This window comes from Erpetoichthys calabaricus, chromosome 10 (assembly GCF_900747795.2).
Source record: "Erpetoichthys calabaricus chromosome 10, fErpCal1.3, whole genome shotgun sequence".
NCBI classification, from domain to species: Eukaryota; Metazoa; Chordata; class Cladistia; order Polypteriformes; family Polypteridae; genus Erpetoichthys; species Erpetoichthys calabaricus.
Genome location: NC_041403.2, coordinates 35,316,180 through 35,338,383, shown reverse-complemented (window position 1 = coordinate 35,338,383; position 22,204 = coordinate 35,316,180). Strand labels below are relative to the sequence as shown.

The following is a 22,204-nucleotide window of genomic DNA, read 5'->3' as shown; positions in this document are numbered from 1 at the left end:
GTCATATTTACGCGACAATGAAAATGTTCTAAAAATGGTAAATGGACGCACTGTTGGTGAATCTCTGAATTTATTAGTAAGTATGTTATATTATTCTTGTGTTATAAAGATGAAATTGTTATTAATTCTATAATTATATCATTGTATGATGTTTAATTATTCAACAGTTTAGTAATTTTTTCGTAATAGTTTAACAGGTTAAGACTGTCGTTTGAAGTTGCCTGTCATTTACATGATCAGTTTTAAATATAAACTGTTTTGTGATATGAAAGGTTACGATTATGTCTGTGCTGATAAAAGGAATTTAGAGATTAGATGTTTCGGATGTTCACTTTCGCCAGGTAAGGCAAGGAGAACAAAACAGTGAATATGAAAGAGGTGATAGATCTGAACGGTAGGAATTGGTGAAAATGAAGAAGGGATTGGGTTTAAAGACTAAAGGCTTGTTTAGTGAGCTATTTAAGTTTATATATACATATATAATGTGAATTTCCCCCTGGGATTAATAAAGTATCTATCTATCTATCTATCTATCTATCTATCTATCTATCTATCTATCTATCTATCTATCTATCTATCTATCTATCTATCTATCTATCTATCTATCTATCTATAAAATATGGACGTATGTGTATATATTTGTGTGTGAAAAGACACTAAGAAATCAGTGTATTTATAGAAATCGGTGTGTTCAAGGAATTTAAATGTTTAATAAAAGTGATTTTGAGGTCGACATCACGAGTATGTTCCCTGAAAAGTTCTGCAAGCCTGTTTTCTTCCAAGCAGGTTGCAAAAAAAATGCTGCAAGTATTTTGTTTATATAGATAGAAGGGTCCACTGTGTAATATTAAAACATCCTGATGGACTTTGTTATTGGAGACATATTTACATGTTCTTAGTACAACAGGGAATGAATGGCCCGTGAGGAAGGTGGATGCATTTTATGGAGAAAGCTGACAAAGGCTGGTGTAGGTTAGCAGGGTAATGGTAGGAGGACACGAGTAGATTAGGATCCTGTCTGTAAAGCAGGAAAATTGTGTTTAATGACCCGTGTAAGAGAAAGAGTGTTAGGATGGTTTGGGGGGGGATGGATGGGGTGCAGTTTCCATTCCTAGTTTTCAGTTCCTGGTATAAGCTGATTGGATTGATTCCATCATTAAGGTTTTGACTAAAGTTTTACAGCTAGGTGTGCATCCTGACAATAACCCTCTGTATTTATCTGGGCTTGGGACTGGCACAAAGTTGGGCTGGTTTGCCCCCCTGGTGGCTAGACTGGTATTCATTCATTGAGTAAGTATTGCAAAGTGTGCTCCTTGTTTAATTGAGGGCACTTGTCCATTTGTATATCTATTAGCTGCTTATTCTTTTGTAGGCAGACCTGATGAAGGCTCTTTGTCTTTCTTTTAATTTTTCAGTATGGAAAAAACTTTTACTAATTTTGTCCTTTTGCAACTCGCACTGACAGCCCCAAACTATTTGTCAATATGCATAGAATTAAACTGACTCGTTTGTTACGATAAGTTAGAGCTCTGAAAGTGAAACAATACAAGGATACATTTTTTTATTTGCTTGTGTGAGTTCTCACATAAAAATGAAAATATATTAAAATAAAAACCATGTGGCAAGAAAAGTTTACTGTGATTTTATCTTTCGAGATGAAACCACTCCATTGCGGTGAAAGGTTTTTATGGAAGCCTGCAAGTGCTGAGGGAGTACATTGCTTTTTTTTTTTCAAAATGGCTGACTCTCATAATGTTGGTGTTTTTTTGTTAAAAAATGACATACTGTATATAAGATATTTTACAACGTGTGTGTAATCGCAAGACGTGTAAGTGTACTCGGCACCTGTTTTGGCTTGAAAAATGGACATATTCACTAAGTTTTAAGGCTTTTGTTTTCCGGCTTTACCTGTGTCCTGTTAAATTACAGTGTAAAATGCCAGTGCAGGAAAGATATTTATAAAAATTTAGAGAAAATGATGGACTTTGGAACCCAGTTTCACAATGCATATGCATATGTACCATGTTTGTGAAAAAGTAACTTGACTTGAAAATTCTGAAATTATTGTTTAAAAAAGATGTGAAACACTTTAAAAGATATTAACAAAAAATGTACAGTCTGTGATACTACTTCAAAAATGCCAAGGAAACACTTAATTAAAAAAAAAATCAATTTAAACTCCTATTTTCATTGTTACCTTGGAGTTTAAAATGTCTAACTTGAAACTCTGACAGCCAAATAGACCCAACTTCTGTTCATTATCAGGGCTATCTTTACCAGCTGATGGTGTGACTTTAGGCCGCAGTGAAGCTCAAACTGCACCACCAACCAACATTAGCAGAATGCTTTGCACAGTGTATCAAAAAGAGAATCAGGTTTTAATATTTAGATGAAAGTAACATCTGTCTGTTTGTTTCCTGAACCCTCTTCCAGTTTATGGGGAGCCAAAGCCTAGTAGCATAATGGTCTAGCCAGAAACCAGACCTGGGCATGAGTGCCAGTCTGACATTGGGCATACTTATACATGGACAATGTTGTAACAGCAGTCAACCTAACCTGCACATCTTTGTGATATGGGAAGTAAAGTGGAGCACTTGCAGAAAAACACATGTGCTATGTAGAACATAACATGGTATACTGTGTAAGTAATCCAAGTACTTGTAGTGCTCATTTGTTGTATTTACAACAACAACAACATTTATTTATATAGCACATTTTCATACAAAAAGTAGCTCAAAGTGCTTTACATAATGAAGAAAAGAAAAATAACAGACAAAATACAAAATTAAAATAAGACAACATTAGTTAACATAGAAAAGGAGTAAGGTCCGATGGCCAGGGTGGACAGAAAAAACAAAAAAAAACTCCAGAAGGCCGGAGAAAAAAAATAAAATCTGTAGGGGTTCCAGGCCACGAGACCGCCCAGTCCCCTCTGGGCATTCTACCTAACATAAATGAAATAGTCCTCTTTGTAGTTAGGGTTCTCACGGAATCACTTGATGCTGATGGTCATACAGACTTCTGGCTTTTAATCCATCCTTGGAACATCATGGTACTTTGGGTAGATGGTAGTGGCGCAAGCCACCACCAACAGGACACCGGAAAAGGAAACAGAAGAGAGAGTAGGGGTTAGTACAGATTTTGAATGAATAGTTATTATAATGAATTGGATATACAGAGTATCAGGATTAAATTACAGTGAAGTTATGAGAAGGCCATGTTAAAATAATGTGTTTTCAGTAGTTTTTTAAAGTGCTCCACTGTATTAGCCTGGCGAATTCCTACTGGCAGGCTATTAACACAAAAAATAAGTTTATCTGATGGTACAGTGTGGAAATATAAATATTCAGATACATTTATCATTGTGGCACACCTTGCCCAACCAGTAAAACAAATCCAAATAGGAAAAGAATGCTTTTGGACAATGAGACTGCTGTTGCCATAGTTGTATAAAATATTTTATATAACAATACTATAGCATCAAAAGAGCAGACAGCCAACATTATTGGGGCAGGTGGTAGGTGAGATGAAGTCAGTTCCGTGCGTAGCCTCCCTTTAAAAGACAGCATGTCATCAAATGCCCCTGACTTGCAAAGAGGCACTTACAGCCCTTCAGCAGTTTCTTAATGTACCCAATGTTTTTTCTTAGCAAAATATTTGATTAGTGTTTGAGTACCATGCTTAGACAGTTGAATACAAAATTAGTTAGAAATGCCCATTTATAGTGGAGAAGTGGCTATATATATTATAACGAAGGCACTGGCTAACTGTGCTTCCTGTGAAAGGTTGGTGACTTTTGTGCAAAATTTAGTTTTGCAAACAAATAATTAAGAAATCAAACTTAATATTACTTTATATTTTAAGAAATTGATTATTAACAATTACTGGCAGCTTTTGTTTATTAGAATTAATATTTTGAAATATATTAAAGTATTGTATATCAGTAATATTATGACTTCTTGTCCTCATTAAATGCTTATTGAAACATCTCAATCTTTTCCATGAAAAAAACGAATAGTAACTTTTTAAAGTTTTTGTATAAATGAAGCCTGTCTGTCTTAAAATGGCTTTTTCAAATATTGAGAAAGTTGCTTTAAATTTCTGTTAATATTTCCAGTTGATCTGTTTAATATCAGAAATCATGTAGATTGTATGAAGTATAAAAAAATCTCAAACAAAAACAAGCTATTTTTACTGCAGTTTATATTCAGAAAACCAGCTTCCCCCTCCACTCCCACTCTAGAAAACAAAATAGAGCCCTAGTATCAATAGGAAAAGGAAATGCAGATATTAAATCTTGAACTTCTCCTAAAAAACTGAGTTACTGTGATTAAAGTTTTGTCACTTTGGTTTTAGTTTAGAGTCCTTACTGTGGTCAATATAATTCAGCAAAGAGGTAAAAATAGCTTTGGTAACTCTACTAATGGATCATTGAAAATTGTAATAGAAACACACTGTTCTGATTTAGTTAATTTGTACAGACAGTGTTTGTAAATGTGGTCATTCTTGTAAGTAAAGGTGTAGTTTCTTAGTGGAAAATGCCTAGGAAAACCATTTAATTTGGCCAAATTCTTCAGCCTAACAAAGTTTTTATAATTTTAGTAGAATTCTGGCTTAAAAATAATATTACCTGTTCTTAAATGTTTTGTAAGGTGTTTCATCAAAGAAATGCGGATCATCAATCCCTATATCTTCTGTGTGTGCCACATGTTGTTGCTCAGGCAAATGTGTAATAGATCCCCACAAAACTACAGTTACAGTATTATGCATTCCTTTCATAACAAAGGGATTGCCTGATATAAACATGACCATTTTGCTCAAAACAAGCTTGCTTTCAGCAGCTATTTAAGTTCTACTATAGTATGTGAACTATCACACCCATACAGTTTTTAAAAATCCCTGCAAACATAGTACAGCATTAACACTCTTAGTTTTCAAGTTTTTGCACAGATTTAATATTTTGCTGTGAAAAATGTTGGTATTTTCATTGATGGCATGCTTGGAAAAAACGATCACTGCCAATCATGTAGTAATTCCTTTCAAAGTAAAATTGATAAAGTCACCAAAGTTTATTTATATTGCAACATGATTGTGAATCTCATATACTGATAGATGTATAAAGCAAATTCAGAATTTATATTTCCTCAGGAGTGGCTGATTTCTTTAAGGAAAATTCACATCAGTTTTATTCTGGATTTGAGTGATTTTATTCAATAATGGTTTAATTTTTTTTCCTAAGTCCAAACTGGAACTCATTTTCACTTTCATCCAAAACTTGCACAAAAGCCAAATGGGATTTGCTAGACTATAAAGGTTGTACTGTAAAACACTTCAAAACTCTTATAACTCTATGTATTAACTGTCTCCCAGAACTATGCAGGGGTTCCTAGTCATGTGGCATGATTGCTTCAAAAGCCATTCCTGGTAAATTTATGGTAGACTAATCTATATTTGATTATCTGTTGCTTTTCATCACTTTAAATTTGTACTTCATTCATTTTTATCAACATTTTATTAAAATGTTTTATTATTTGTAGTACAAAAATGTTTATTTAAAATAAGTGTTTATAAATGTTAATGATAAACTGCACTGTATGACAGAGTAAGAAAGTAAGAGTTGGTTTCTTTTATGCTACAGCTCAAAGTGTCCAATAGATTTCAGACAGACTCTTCAGTATTCTGTGCCTTAGTTATCAGAATTCTCTTGGTAATACACCTTGTTGTCTATGCAAAGGTGGAGTTCCTTCCCCTGGGGTGGTCAGGAATGAAATGCACTCTTCTTTACACTCCCCTCTTTGTAGCAAATTTCAGTCACGTCAGGTGAATTGGTAGGCTTCAAATTGCTTGTGGTGACGTCACTTGGTTAAAAAGACTCTCAGGGACTTACTGTTCCCTTCTTGAGTGTGTTCTGGTGGTCACATAAACAGAGAGAAGAACATGTTTTTGATATATCTGTAGTTATCATTCTTTCCTTCGTGCTCTTGTCTGTGTTGTTGGCTCGTTCCTCACTTATTTTGCATACATATATACAAATAATCTCTGAACAAAAAGATAGGATGAAATTCAGAATGTACAGTAATCCCTCCTCCATCACGGGGGTTGCGTTCCAGAGCCACCCGTGAAATAAGAAAATCCGCGAAGTAGAAACCATATGTTTATATGGTTATTTTTTATATTGTCTTGCTTGGGTCACGGATTTGCGCAGAAACACAGGAGGTTGTAGAGAGACAAGAATGTTATTCAAACACTGCAAACAAACATTTGTCTCTTTTTCAAAAGTTTAAACTGTGCTCCATGACAAGACAGAGATGACAGTTCCATCTCACAATTAAAAGAATGCAAACATATCTTCCTCTTCAAAGGAGTGCTTGTCAGGAGCAGTGACTGTCATAAAGAGAGAGAGAGAAAAGCAAATAGATCAATAGGGCTGTTTTTCTTTTAAGTATGTGAAGCACCGTGGCACAAAGCTGTTGAAGGCGGCAGCTCACACCCCCTCCGTCAGGAGCAGACAAAGTGAGACAGAGTTTGTTTTTCAATCAAAAATCAATACGTGCCCTTCGAACTTTTAAGTATGCGAAGCTCCGTGCAGCATGTCATTTCAGGAAGCAGCTGCACAAAAGATCACAACGTGAAGATAATCTTTCAGCATTTTTAGATGAGCGTCCGTATCGTCTAGGTGTGCGAACAGCCCCCCTGCTCAATCCCCCTATGTCAGGATCAGAGAAAGTCAGCGCAAAAGAAAGAGAAAAGTAAGCCGGGTAGCTTCTCAGCCATCTGCCAATAGCGTCCCTTGTATGAAATCAACTGGGCAAACCAACTGAGGAAGCATGTACCAGAAATTAAAAGACCCATTGTCCGCAGAAACCCGCAAAGCAGCGAAAAATCCGCGATATATATTTAAATATGCTTACATATAAAATCCGCAATGGAGTGAAGCCGCAAAAGGCGAAGCGCGATATAGCGAGGGATTACTGTAGCTTTACTCTGGAGGGTAAAAATACTAGAGAAAGCTGCTATCTTTCATAGAAGAGAAGAACACAGATGCGACTAAACTGTATTTTTCATACATTTAGATAATGTAACATGCCTTTTAGCCATTGCAAAACAGATTAAGGTGTGAGTGAGGTAACAACTCCTAAATATATAAATTAGTGTGACATAGTCTTTGAAAACTTCAAATTTAGACTGATGTTTTTTATTCAAAGAACATAATATACATTTAGTCAAATTCTTTAAACCTGATAATTACTGAAATGTCAATTGTAAGTAAATCTTCATGTATGGAAGCAAATAGTCTAGATTAGACAAACTGAGGAACTTTTAGCTCTGAATTATCCTTCAATATACCTCTTATGTCGACACTATGACATTGAATAAAAGAAGGAGAAAAGAGGACATACTTCTCTTGTTTCAGCTGCAGTTTAGAAAAAATATGGGCTTGTGTAATTTGTACAAATGGAGACTCGGGGGTGTAAGCAGTACAGTCCTATCCATTGTATACTTTTAGGATCAAGTCTAAAACTACACAGTATGACAAGTAAATAGCTCAATTCAGTTTTATCAAAAGCCTTTTCTACGTCTGGAGATAATGTCACTTCTGTGCTCTTAACACATGAAGAGTATATTAAATTAAATAGACCTGTAAACTGTTTAACACACCATGTACATTCAATAGACTTATAAACTTTTAACACACCATATACTGTACATTCAAGGGAAGCGTTCCGCTTCGCTACTTACTTCTACAGCTTAAAGAAAAGGAACTATTGAACAAAATTACTAAATAAGGCATTTTCAAATGAGGTGTATACTCATCAGAAAACATGAGTAATCAGGCTTTAACTTTTTTGAGAGTGATGACATTATAAAACTTATGGGTCAACCACTAACATTTTCTAAAGTTTCTGGTGCCGTAAATTCTGTCCACATTAGAAGTCCTCAGGCTCAAAGGAATACCCTGCTTAGTATTGTAAAATATTTCTTACACATTCTCGCCACTAATTCTGTTGATATTTTAGGAAGATCTGAAAAATAAGATATTGCTGAAAACATTGCAGGAAGTTTCTATATTTTTCGTCAAAGAAAAAATTAAATTAAAATCCTATAAACACTGTTTCTCTTGCACTTGTGTTTTTTCCTAAACACTGACAAGTTTTTAGGTAAAGCTTAAACATGAGTTCTCAAATCAGTGTTGCAGATTTTGATGAATCTCGATGTTTTAGACTTCCCTGAGTCCAAAAATACCATTTTTGGAATTATGTCTGTGTGTCTGCGTGTATTTAAACACAATAACTCGAGTACGCTTTCACTTAGGGAAACCAAATTTTGCATACAAGTATTAGGCACAAAATGTAGATTTCTATCAACTTTTGGGCTATTTCTGTTAACTGAAAGTGGTACTTTACCTATTATTCATGCAGCTGCAGAGTCTGATTTATTCGGGTTTTATAATAATTGTTCAATATATTATTGATTTGATGTTGATGGTTCTTTAATGTACATAATATAAAAATCATTATCTTGTCTGGAGTGGTGGCTCTGAGGTTTGGGATCTGCTCTGGCAGTCGGAAGGTTGCTGGTTCGAATCCCGTAAATGTCAATAGGGACTCAGCTCTGTCGGGCACTTCAGCAATGCCCTTCACCTGCAATTGCTGAGCGCTTTGAGTAGTGAGAAAAGCGCTATATAAATGTAAAGAATTTATTTTATTTTATTTATTTGTTGTTTACTCCTCAAATATCCAACCGCCTTATCTGAGTATACGAGAAAGTCTAGGGGAAACCACTCCCGAAGTTTTTAACATATTTACATTAGCATCATTTAGTGCAAATTTCATAGATGATGAATTACTTTTTGGAAGGTAAGTGAAAAAAGTAAAAATATATTGTGTTATCAGGGTGTCTATTGTGAAAGTGAAACTACACCTTATTCATTTTTCATACATTAACATGTCTTATTTTTCACATTTCAGGTACGAAAATGTTTGTTCCAAGAACTTTGAAGATAAAGCATTCATTTGACAACACTAATCAAGCTTCAAAGAAGTGTAAAGTTTCTCAAGATGATGTCGAGAACAATAAAACCATCCAGCAGCCACAGCACCCATCTTTCAAGGACTCATTTATTCCTACAGAGACAGAGTGTGGTTTACAGGAAGAAAAAATAGAGCTTGAGGAAACACTAGCAAAGAATGCTTTTCTTACAGAAAATTTACATAATAAACAAGAAGGATGCCCTGTTGGAGAAGATCCAGTAAAGTCTTTTAAGAAAAATCAACGCTGGCCAGAACCTGGGGAGCCTGTTTGTGTTTTATGTGGCCGATATGGAGAGTACATTTGTGATACAACAGATAGCGATGTATGTAGTTTAGAATGTAAAGCTGAAAATCTTACTAGAGCTGGCCTGCTTCTTAACATTGCCAGGAAGCCTAGTGATAGTGGAAATCAAGGAAAGAGTTCTCTAGGAACTTCTCTGGACAGTGATAATATGCTTGTTTACCAGGAAGATTCTTTTATTTCAAGTCTTAGTGAGGAACAGATCCAGCAACTCAGACATGATCTAGGAATTGTAGTGCAGGGTGAAGGAGTCAACAGGCCTATAGTAGAATTTATTCACTGTGGTTTTCCTGAAATTTTGAATGAAAACCTGAAAAGAGCAGGCTATGAAGTTCCAACCCCTGTTCAGATGCAGATGATTCCTGTCGGTCTGGCAGGAAGAGATGTAATAGCCAGTGCTGACACAGGCTCAGGAAAAACGGCAGGCTTCCTGCTCCCTGTCCTTGTGAGGGCACTCGAAGAGGTAAGTTTACATTTGCCCACGTACAGGAAGAGGTGTGGAGGATGATTAATTCCATAGCTCTTAACTATTTTTGAGGCATATTTTTGAAACCATTTCAGCTAAAGCATTTCATGTAGCGTGCAGCTTGCAGAAGTACGCTGCACCATTCTCCAGGATTTTAATCTTTTGAAGCTTCAAAGATGCATTCTTCTTTTGAAATACTTAATTTTAATTTGAAAATAAAAACTGTAATGTACAGATATCTATTTTTAATAAACAGAGCTTTATTTTGTAGTATTATATACAGTAGTAATGTGAAACCTTAGAGGAAATAATTGAGTTACTTCTGCTAATCATATTATACAGTAGCTTTACCATTATTATTTCCTACATATATGGAACTTAGGTATTCATCCTACAGCATATATTTGCAGCATAGATCCATTGCTAGTGGTTTGTAGCCGCTTGAATTGGCATGTGTAGCAAATTACACATGCAAACATTGCAGACTATGCACTACTAAAAAATATTTCTCATTGCATCTTCAACATTTTGCGTTTATAGATGGTACTTACATGTAGCATTCAAAAATAACATGTGGCACATAAACTTGAAACATCCAGTACAAAGAGTGGAACAGAGAACAGCTTTATGGCTTAAAAATTTCAGTACACAAGGACATGTTATGTATCTTTATTACAGCTTTTGAATTTGTAAGACTTTAAATTTCAGCCTAACTAAAAGTGTGCCCATGGCTGGTCCTAGCATTCATTACTTAAAGCAAGCAAGTGGTGTAAAGCTACATTCATTCAAAACAAATGTCACACAGTGGGCATAATAATATCTGTCCCATTAAAATAGTACTGTTTGTGGAAATGGTTCATTATAATACTTTTCAAATATATGACATGAATATTTATCTAGAGTGCCAAGTTTACATGTATCATCTTGGTATTCAAGCTTTATAAGGACTATGCCTTCAACTCCTCCTAGTGTTTGACAGTGCTCCGCTTTTTTAATTTACTATGTTTTTAATCATCTTTTGGTATGTTTGGTACTACAGTATATGTTAACGTGGTTATAAAATGCCTTGTGTGTTGCATATTGGTAATGATGCTACAGTATATAAACATTAAAAGATTGAAAGAGCAGTAAAGAATACTGTCAAAGAACATGTGGAATTGTGTTGGGTAAGACCTTGCATTTTCAAGTATCTACTTGCACATCTGCGTGAACATATGCAAAATCTAAAGATCATCTGATTTGTTTAACTTTTTCCTATAGAGACTAACAAAACCTTTGAGCCTGTAATTCTAAACATGAGTAGGGATCAGAAACAACTTTGCATTATAAACCTAACAACCAACTAAGCAACCTAACAAATCTTGATGTAGTTCTTTTAAGCAACTAAAGATTTTCTCTCTTCAGAAGAGGCAATGTCAGAAGCATTGCATGTGGAGTATCTTATAAAGGTCTGTAATGGCAAGGTTTCAGTAGTGCATGAGATCTAACCAAAAAGTGAGGGACATTGTGGTGTGCTTTTAAATGACACATCTTCATGTTTGTGTTGATGGTCGGGTCTGTATCTTGAGACTAGCAGACATATGTTACACCCATTTTTGAAAAGTGTACAAGAAGGTTCATTCCAATTCCAAAGGGACCACACTCCTCATCCTCTTGGGGAAAGTCTGTGCCTGGATACTGGAACAGAGACTCCATCTAACTTGAAATTAGAATTGGCACCTCCAAATCTGAGGTCATGGTCCTCTCCCAGAAAAGATTGGCTTGTTCTTCTTGGGTTTGGATTGAGCAGCTGCCCCAAATGGAACAGTTCAGATACCTTGTTCATGAGTGGATAATGAATGGATCATGAGATCGTCAAGGATTTAGTAGAGCAGTTTTGCAAATGTTGTAACAGGGTTTGGTGATGAAGCAAGAGTTTGGTCAGTTTTTTGGTTACAGAATTTCTTTGAAGATCAGACCAAACTTATGTATGTATGTATGTATGTATGTATGTATGTATGTATGTATGTATGTATGTATGTATGTATGTATTATTTATCTATCTCTCTCTTCGTAGTAAAGTTCTTTAATTGTCTTGCACTTGTTCTGTGTTTATACATATTACACTGTGGTCCTGAGGAATGTTATTTTAATGCACTGTATGCAGCAATACAGAAATGATAGTATGACAAAAAAGCCATTTGGCTTGACTTGAGATATAAATGTCTTACATGCAAAACTTTAGGCTGGGTGGGACAGAACTGACCCATTACACACAAAGCACAGTGTTCATAGTTTGTGCGCTGTTGCTTGAAAATGTGTGTGAGCTCTCAGACAAATGTAGCAAACCTCTTCACTAAGCATTTTGAGTCAGCTTAGCCTTTCTGCCTCTGCTTTCCTCCTGGATCTTTAGTTGTATTAACCTTATTAACCAGTGACTGGATGTGGTGTTTTGACTAATTATATGTTGCCCTTCGATAACTTCAGTAGTAACCTTTTTTTCTTTAAGATTTTTTTCTGTCATTAATAATTTTGTACTTTGCAACTAATTACTTAGATTTTTATGTGCATTCATTTTTGTAAGTAGTTATGTATCAAGTCATCTGTTAAATAGCTAAATAATAAGAAACTACTTGCATATTATTACAATACAAGATTTATTGTGTTTATATTCCATTTGGGATATACAAAAACTCATTGTGCCGTTTGTACTGTATAATGCTGACAATAAAAATGAATAAAAATAAACTGTTACTGGAAGTAAGGTTCCATTACAAGATTAAGAATTGAAAACTTCTACAGATTTACATTGCACATTAGGAGTAACGTAATGCTGGCTGGGGACAATACAAATTTTCATTAGAATTAATAGTATTTAAACTGTAGTACGCATTTGTGACATTCCTAATTATGAACACCCACATTTTCTCATAGTCAAGTGCTTATTGGCACACAGGTGGAATGGGTAGTTCTGGGAATGAATTTTGTGCCGCACATTGGCTTTCTTGAGTTTGTATGTTTTTACCATGACTCTATGGGTTTTCTTCCCATATTTGCAAAGATGTGCAAGATAATGTAATTTGTGATTTTAAACTGGCCCCTGTGTCAGCTTGAGTATGTTTGGATGGGTGCATTACTGAGCCTTGTAATGGACTATTCCCTGTTTTGCCCCCAGTGCTGTAAGACCAGGCTTTGGCCCGCTCGCCAATGATAGCCAAAATGTTTCCATTATGGCATACATTCTGGGACAAACTGAAAAATCTAATTGAGAAATAATTCCAGACTAAAAAAAATGTAAAATAATGGTTGAAAATTAATTGAGTATGTCAACCTATCTATCTATCTATCTATCTATCTATCTATCTATCTATCTATCTATCTATCTATCTATCTATCTATCTATCTATCTATCTATCTATCTATCTAACCTATGCAATTATGGTGCATTTCATAATATAATTAAACAATATGTAATAAATGGTTGTGATAATTTTTAAATTATAGACACAAGGAAAAATGAACCATGCAACAGCTGCTCTGATTCTTACTCCAACTAGAGAACTGGCTATTCAGATAGAAGGACAAGCAAAAGAGCTGGCAAGGGGACTGTGCAACATGAGAACTGCCCTACTGGTTGGGGGCATGCCACTACCACAACAGCTTCATCGGCTAAAACAAAATATCAAGGTAAATCTTGTATATATATTTTACATGAGAAGAAAACTTGGAAACATCTGAAACTACAGCAAAGCAAACATTAATTCAGTCTTGTATCTAGCAAAATGAAATTATACATATTATGTAGGTCAGTGGTGCCTAAAATCGTTCCTGGGTTCCACTGTTGCTGCATGTTTTTATTCTAACTAGATTTATAATCTGTGATAGTAATTGATAATAATTTATCTAATTTCATTAACAGGTCTTTTTTTCTTCTGTTCTGTATTCAGAAAAGTACAGCAGTAAAGATTTTTACATTAGTTAGACATTTTAGAAACATTTTCTATTTTTGATACAGCTTTATATGTATAGCTCTCTTTTTGTGTTTTCCTATTAATTTGTCTTTTTCTGTGTAGTTTTGCTCTCTTCATTTTATCCTAATAATGACAAGTAAAAACAAGCAGAGCAGACACCTGGAAAAACAACACTGAATGACGAAGGTCTGCAACTTATTCAGTGTCAGACCCACTGATGAGTAAATAATGGATTAAATAACCAGAACACCTGGAAAAGCAAAATGAAAATTTGGATGAAAATATTTTTAAACAGAAAGAAAACAAAATACAATATCCCCACATAACTGCCCAGTACATTTTGATAACAAATTACCAAACTTTGTTCTATAATATCTACATTGGCCTAAAAACACGGTATAAAAGAGAAGATAAATAAAGGTAAAGAGTTGGGGAGCACCACCCTGGGTTTACCCCGTATATTAGATGCAAGCACATTGAACAGGTGTAGAAACATCTTTGAAGACAATAGTTCTAGGGTGACCTGAAGTAGGCTGGTAGCTCTCTTGAATATGTAGGTGTTTGGCAGGATGGAGAGGATCCAGGAGAGCAGACAACGGAAGTGACATCAGCATGGGAGTGGTGGTTAGGCCTCCGTTCAGCAGGGGGAGGAAGAGAGAATGCATTAAACCACAGTGTCAACCCCTGGTTTGGCAGGTTATTACCATCACCTGAGCCCTTAAGCTGTCCCCCATGAGCACATGAGTGACAACAGTAACTTGGAAATAACAGCTTACTTAATAAAAACAGCATATGGGGGGAGCAAAAACCTGTAGCCATAATTCAGTCCCCTGGGCTGAGTTTGGGGACCATTAATGTAGGACAAAAACAGGTTCCAGTTTGCTGCTTTTTCTTTGATTTCCTTCAGAGCTATTACTTACTGAAGGTCATGTCTTTCCTTGTTCATATTTTCTATTTTGTGCTTTCATTTTACTTTGAAATATCCATATATTACATACAAGATTTTTTATTCCCTAATTTTGTATAAATACTACTATTGTAGGAAATATTTATTTCTGTACAGCAATACACTCTACTAGACTACAAGACCCCAATCGCATCAGTTATTTTATTTTTTTGTTTTTAAAACAAATTTATAAAACCAATAAATATTAATTTATCACATGCTATAGTGATGTTGATTGTCCTGCTTGTAACCATTCTATGAGTCTTATTTACGTTAATCTTTTAAAATGTTTGTTTAGATAATTATTGCCACACCAGGACGACTCTTGGACATCCTTAAACAGCAGGTTATACAAATGAGTGGCATAAAGGTGGTAGTAATTGATGAGGTAGGTACCTTAAAAGAACTGTATACTTTGGGTTATTCATTAATTGATCTTGTGATGCTAGAAAGTATATTTAATTTTCTCTTATTTCAGGCTGATACCATGTTAAAAATGGGCTTTCAGCAGCAGGTCTTAGACATTTTAAATCAAATACCAGAACAGTATCAAACCCTCTTAACATCGGCTACAATCCCTGCAAGTATTGAACAACTAGCACAAGAGATTCTACAGAACCCTGTTCGTATCATTCTTGGTGAAAAAAATCAGCCCTGTTCCAATGTTCGTCAGATCATTTTATGGGTAGAGGAACCCTCTAAGAAGAAGAAACTATTTGAAATTTTGAATGTAAGTCAAACACATATTTTCTTTTTCTACAACATGCATAATTATATAGACTGAGTTAATTAATAATTAAAATGTTCAATGTTTTTATTTACAGGGCTTTCCATATAATATTTTATGCATACTATATAATAACTTATAGTAACCGTAGCCGAGTCTGACTCTGAGATTTTAAAAATTGGTTATATATTATTGTTAATAATTTTTAAACCGTGCTTTTCATAACATTGTACTGCATTCTACTTAAATACTACAAAAGTTTAAAAGTTTTGGACTTGCAAATATCTTTTATGCATAGTCAAAACATTATACCACATACAGTATATGCCGTTAAAGATGGAAAGGACTTTGGCTCTATGATCAGATTTATCAAATTAACAGGTAAACATCAAAAGTTGCATACAAATGACAAAAAAACTGAGGAATATGAATTTAGTATAGAAATGTAACTCATTGTGTTTGTTTAATACAAACAATTGCTTCCAAATGATGACCTATGCATATTTTAGGCATTGTAAGTAAATTAAACTGCTTTGGCATATTATGATTTTCAGGATAGAAAACTTTATCATCCTCCTGTTGTTGTGTTTGTGGACTGCAAACTTGGAGCAGATTTATTATGTGATGCAGTCCAAAAAGTGATGGATCTGAAAACTGTATCAATTCACTCTGATAAAACACAGAATGAAAGGAACAGCATTTTACAGGTGAACAGTTTTTGATGTTTTATTACCTTGCCCCTACTCCTTCTTTTACTATGAGTTTTTAAAAATAACTTGCCATGTTTCAGCATTAAATTATGTCTAAATAATCATAAGTCTGATGTCATTTAGTCTTCTCAGAATTACCTTAGAGGTAATGTTTCTTTAATTTGTTTTCGAAACAACATATCTTTTGAGATGCGTATTACCAGCATATTTTATCATATGTCAGAGACACATTATAAATTGGTAACTGATCATGGGGAAACAACTTTTTTTTATTTGCATTTTTCTTTGTATTAGAGGTGAAAACAACTATAGATTTTATGTTATTTTATAACACAAATATTTCCACGAGCATTGGTTGTATCATTTGTTATGAGGCATGGGAAGTTTGGATAACCTCTGGTGGGCATTATACAATTCTATGCACCCAACCAGTTTATAGAAAGTTATTAAACATTTAATAGAATAATGAAGTGTAAAACTCTGCATCTGTTAATTACATTGTAAAGCAAGGTGACGAATAACTACATAAAAATATTTAATACAAAAAACCCCCCACAAAAGATCACTGGCCATCTTTAATGGATAAGTTTGGTATTTTTCAAGTAGTACTAGGGTGTTGTACCATGTTAGCCATTATAAATGTACAGTGATCCCTCGCTATATCGCGCTTCGCCTTTCGCGGCTTCACTCCACCGCGGATTTTATATGTAAGCATATTTAAATATATATCGCGGGTTTCTGCGGACAATGGGTCTTTTAATTTCTGGTATATGCTTCCTCAGTTGGTTTGCCCAGTTGATTTCATACAAGGGACGCTATTGGCAGATGGCTGAGAAGCTACCCAACTTACTTTCTCTCTCTCTCTCTCTCTTGCGCTGCCGTAGTGGGGTGTGAGCAGGGGGGCTGTTCGCACACCTAGACGATAGGGACGTTGCTACCTTCTGTGTGCAGCTGCTTCCTGAAGGACATGCTGCACGGTGCTTCGCATACTTAAAAGCTCAAAGGGCACGTATTGATTTTTGACTTTGTTTTTCTCTGGCTCTCTCTCTCTTCCTGCTCCTGACGGAGGGGGTGTGAGCTACCGCCTTCAACAGCTTTGTACCGGCGGTGCTTCGCATACTTAAAAGCGAAACAGTCCTATTGATTTTTTTTTTGACTGCTTGCTTTGTTCTCTCTCTATCTCCTGAAGCGCACACCTTTGGAAAGGAAGATATGTTTGCATTCTTTTAATTGTGAGACAGAACTGTCATCTCTGTCTTGTCATGGAGCACAGTTTAAACTTTTGAAAAAGAGACAAATGTTTGTTTGCAGGGTTTGAATAACGTTCCTGTCTCTCTACAACCTCCTGTGTTTCTGTGCAAATCTGTGACCCAAGCATGACAATATAAAAATAACCATATAAACATATGGTTTCTACTTTGCGGATTTTCTTATTTCGCGGGTGGCTCTGGAACGCAACCCCCGCGATGGAGGAGGGATTACTGTAATGAGAAGTCAAGCAAAATGACACCTTTTATTGGCTAACTAAAAAGATTACAACATGCAAGCTTTCAAGGCAGTAAAAGTTCTGATTTAAGGAAACATGCCTTCTCCATTTATTCTTGTGATAACGAAAGGAAACTAGAAACAATTATTTTATCACAGATTCTTGGAACTTTTTTCTTGAGGTAAGAATACATTTAAATAGACAGATATTGTTGATTTTCATTTATGTAAAATCAGTTGCTGCTTTTTTTTTTTTTAAACAAATTTATGTCTTTATATGTACTAGTTCTGTATTTAGTAATTAGTATAATCTATACTGGCATGTTACCTAAGAATTTGCCCACAGTGCCATGTGCCTGCACTCAGTGAAGAGCACTATACAAAAATAAGTTTTATTGTATTGCATTTCTTGTTTGCTTGTTTGTTCACAGCTGCTGTCATTGGTGGAGTTAGGACAACCCAAAAATCCCCCAGCACCAAGCTGCATTCTACTTATTGCCCTACTTTTCCTTCTGCAATTATGTTTTTGCAGTGGTCATGTTCTGCCATGACCAAAGACAGATATGTGCTCAAAAAGTATAATAGTGAAATGGCCCAAGTTTGTGTGTGCATTTGCCGTGTGATGGACTTGCGCCCTTTCTAGGTGTTGTTCCTGTATTGTATCTAATGATTGCTAGCATAGGCTCCAGCTGAGTCTCTCAACAATGGTTTACTTTTTTCTTTTTACCTTCTAAAAACGACATGAATGTGCTATTTTGCATTTTTTTTTGTATATTTTGTTCAGTTGTACTAACTTGTACCTACCTCTCTATTTATTTATTTATTGATTGATTTATGTTCAAAAGAAAACAAACTGCAATGTTATATATGTTACTGATGTTGTGCCAAATTTTATATTTTTGGAATTTCTAAAAAAGAAAAGTTTAATTCACAGCTTTGGGATTTTCCATAGATAGTTTTCATTGGGACATTATGTCCTTTTGTTAAGGCAAAGATTTGCATTCTTTCAAAATGCTTGGTAATTCACTTTGCAAAAAGACTGATCTGTGTATTTTTGTTTATTGCTTCACTCTTTTGTTAAATACAGCATTTTAATGCTGCCTTTACACTAGTCCAGAAACGTATGGCTCAAATCATACCCCTGGGCACACTTTTGCAAAGCCAAAACTAATTATGTTTTGGGGGTTTACACATTTTTTTTTTTTTTGTGCAAAAGAAGATTAAAAATCTTTTAGTGTTGTGAGCAATTTAAATCAGTTATTCATCCATCCATCATCCAACCCACTATATCTTAACTACAGGGTCATGGGGGGTCTGCTGGAGCCAATCCCAGCCAACACAGGGTGCAAGGCAGGAAACCAACCCTGGGCAGGGCGCCAGCCCACCGCAGGGCACGCACGCATGCACACACCAAGCACACACTAGAATTGCCAATGCACCTAACCTGCATGTCTTTAGACTGTGGGAGGAAACCCACGCAGACATGGGGAGAACATGCACGCTCCATGCAGGGAGGACCTGGGAAGCGAACCTGGGTCTCCTAACTGCGAGGCAGCAGCACTGTCCACTGCGCCACCGTGCCACCCTATCAGTTATCCATTCATAATTTATCTGAATGTCTCCGTTGAAAGTTGCTTGCATCTTCCAGTTTTACATTTTATATTTTCTTTTTCCTCTTTAAATGCATTTTATAGGGCTTGCTACATGGGGAGTATGATGTAGTCATTAGTACCGGAGTGCTTGGAAGAGGTCTGGATCTGGTCAATGTCAAACTTGTTGTAAATTTTGATATGCCTTCAAGCATGGATGAGTATGTTCATCAGGTATGTAAACATTTTTAGCCTTGTAAAGACTAATAATGCAGAGAGCTGCTTGCAATTACCAGCATATTATTTTCTTTTTTTTCGTATTGCTCTGGCATTGACTCTACAGTGTCCTTTTAAATAATACACTTGTAATTAATTAGAAACTAATTTCTAGTTTCAATCGAATCAATGGTAAATTGAGCTTTCAGTCATGTATTTCTGCCCTTGATCTGTGGCTCATAAAAAGTACATGTAAAATGTTCTTTGTATAGTCTTTGAAACTTAGGAAAATGAATTAGTCTAGCCCTTAAAAGTTGCAGTTAATCTCTATTTTGATTGGTGAAAAAAAAGACTAAGTTTTGTTAGTCATTTGAAAAAGACTTTTGACTTATCACGATACACATTACATTTCTTTACTTAGTAACATTTAATGAAGAACTTGACTTTGAGGATTCTTTAGCTGCACTTCCTACAATCCAGTCCAAATAAGCACTCTTGCTTTCCTGGAGTTCTAATTTTAGTCCTTACCATATTAACTGCTTCCTTCTTTTGGTTTAAACATTTGCCCTTCCAGTAGACCTCTCATTGTGTTTAGTGCATAGTGCTTTCTATGATTCCAAGACCACACATTAGTCCATGTCAATGGAATCTGTTTATTTCTGTTTTGCAACATACAGATTGGGAGAGCTGGAAGACTGGGCCAGAGAGGAACTGCTATTACTTTTATTAACAACAACAATAAGAGGCTTTTCTTGGATGTAGTAACAAGAGTGAAACCAACAGGCTCTCTTCTCCCTCCACAACTAACAAATTCACCCTATCTACATGATCAACAGAGAAAAGAGAGGCTGAAAGAAAGGCAAGCCAATAGAAGTGTTGTAACAAAGGAATATCTAATTGATATTATCAGAAAGCATGATAGAAGTGTTAGTAAAAGATGATCACCTAGCACTTTATTAAGAATGTACCACATAGATTAGTTATTTATTAAATAAAATTGTGTGTGTGTATACAGTATATCTTCTTTTTTCAAATGTTATTTTAACAGTGGAAATATATGCTACTTTATGCTCCGTATATTTATGTGCTTTATTTTGCAAGTTCATTGCAGTTATTTCACAAGAGGATTCACTCTTTTTAACATTTTCTAATAGGAGAAGATAAGCATTATGTATTCCATGTAGGTGCCAAAAAAGATTGTCCATGGAATGCCTTTGGCAGAAATTACAACCATGAATCTTTAAAGAGAAGTCTGTAATAGCTTTTCACATCTATACTAAGGTGCTGCAGTTTTTGCAAAATTTTCACTGTAAAATCTCAAGTTTCTTCAAGCTGAATAAGTTTATTGAAGAACAGCAGCATTCAACTCCAGTCAATTATAATTGATTGGATTAGTGACTTGCATTTGACAAGGACACTCTGGAATATTGAATGTTTTTGCCTTTAAATAACTCAAATGTGACTTTGGGTCATTGTCCTTCTGTGAGACAAATCAGTCCCATGCTCCAAGCCTCCTGTAGACTTTAGCAGGAAATAACTGTTTTTTACTTTTTTTAAATATATACTATGTCCATTTTGCTTTTCAACTTTGGATGGCTTCTAGTCTGCCACAGAAATAACATCCATGCAGTGTGATACTAACAACACCATATGAATGGTATACTCCAGATGATGCAAGGTTTTTATGCTTTTTCCAAACTGCACTTACTATAGGGTCTGCAGAGGTCTGTGTTTAAATAACCCTTGCTATATAGGCTGCAAAAGATTAATTTTGGCTTCATCCATATGTCCATAGTTCTCAGAGTTTTTCCATTTGACTCCCATTTCCATTTTTGACAACATTTAGTCAGGATTTGATATTATTATGCTAGCAGGACTAGCTTCTAATACTTTTTTTTTTTCTTGTACCATACAGGATAGTAATGCTAGGTTTAAATTGTTGTGCCTTTCATTTTGCCTGTATATAATGAAAACCAAGTTTTGTCAAGTACTTATTCATTTGTAGATGTGTACACAGTTTATTTCTGCTCTGTCAATTTTACAGAAAAATTTCCTTCCACATACCTGAGTACAGAGGACACCCAGTTCTACTCATGCTTACAGTTGTACCTTATGTCCCCAATTTTTGTCCTGGATAGTATTTTTTTTTTTATTTGTTAATCTTTTGCTCTCGCTTTTTTCCCCCCAGTAATCTCAGATAGGATTTTTTTCTGAACCTTTAACTTTAAAGTTGAGGCTTTTATTATTGTTTTTTTCTTACTAAACAATAAAGATATCTGGATAACTGGAACTTGTGGGAAGTTGCCTTTACTGTACACAACCAATCTTTAACCAATGATGTGATTTCTAAAGACCCTAGTTTAATATATATATATTATATATATATATATATATATATATATATATATTATATGAGGGATGACTGGGGAGCCTGGCACGGCTCAGACGCCCTCTGCCAGAAATTTCAGGGGGAGATAGCATATACAGGACATTAACTCCCCTGGACCACCAGATGGCAGCCCCCTGGGTTGCGGCAATGCCATGGTTTTCCACAGGGCATCATGGGAGCTACAGTTCTCTGACTCAGCCTTGTTGGATTCTGTGGGTGCCACCAGGGGGTGCTGTGGGGACTAATGAGCCCTACCTTTTTGGGCTCCAGCCTAACCCAGAAGTGCTCTTAGACCATGGTTATGTGACACTGGAAGTATCCCCGGGTTTCACATAAAAGAAGATGCCTGCCACTACTTGAGGAGCCAGAGTCAAGAAGAAGGAGGACAACGCT

General features: G+C 35.5%; 1 protein-coding gene across 2 annotated transcripts; it reads left to right on the top strand.

Annotated features, from left to right (window-relative positions):
- Positions 1-21,648, top strand: ddx59 (DEAD (Asp-Glu-Ala-Asp) box polypeptide 59). Of its 2 annotated transcripts, none has more exons than XM_051932892.1 (8): positions 1-76; positions 8,970-9,796; positions 13,283-13,465; positions 14,994-15,083; positions 15,174-15,425; positions 15,977-16,129; positions 19,312-19,440; positions 20,100-21,648. In XM_051932892.1, exons 2-8 carry the CDS (start codon positions 8,978-8,980, stop codon positions 20,361-20,363), a joined length of 1,890 nt encoding a protein of 629 aa, XP_051788852.1. In that variant the 5' UTR covers positions 1-76; positions 8,970-8,977; the 3' UTR covers positions 20,364-21,648. The 2 variants fall into 2 exon arrangements, with proteins under 2 accessions (XP_051788852.1, XP_051788851.1); XM_051932891.1 differs by lacking the exon at positions 1-76 and adding an exon at positions 5,244-5,313.
- Positions 21,649-22,204: the final 556 nt, after the last annotated feature.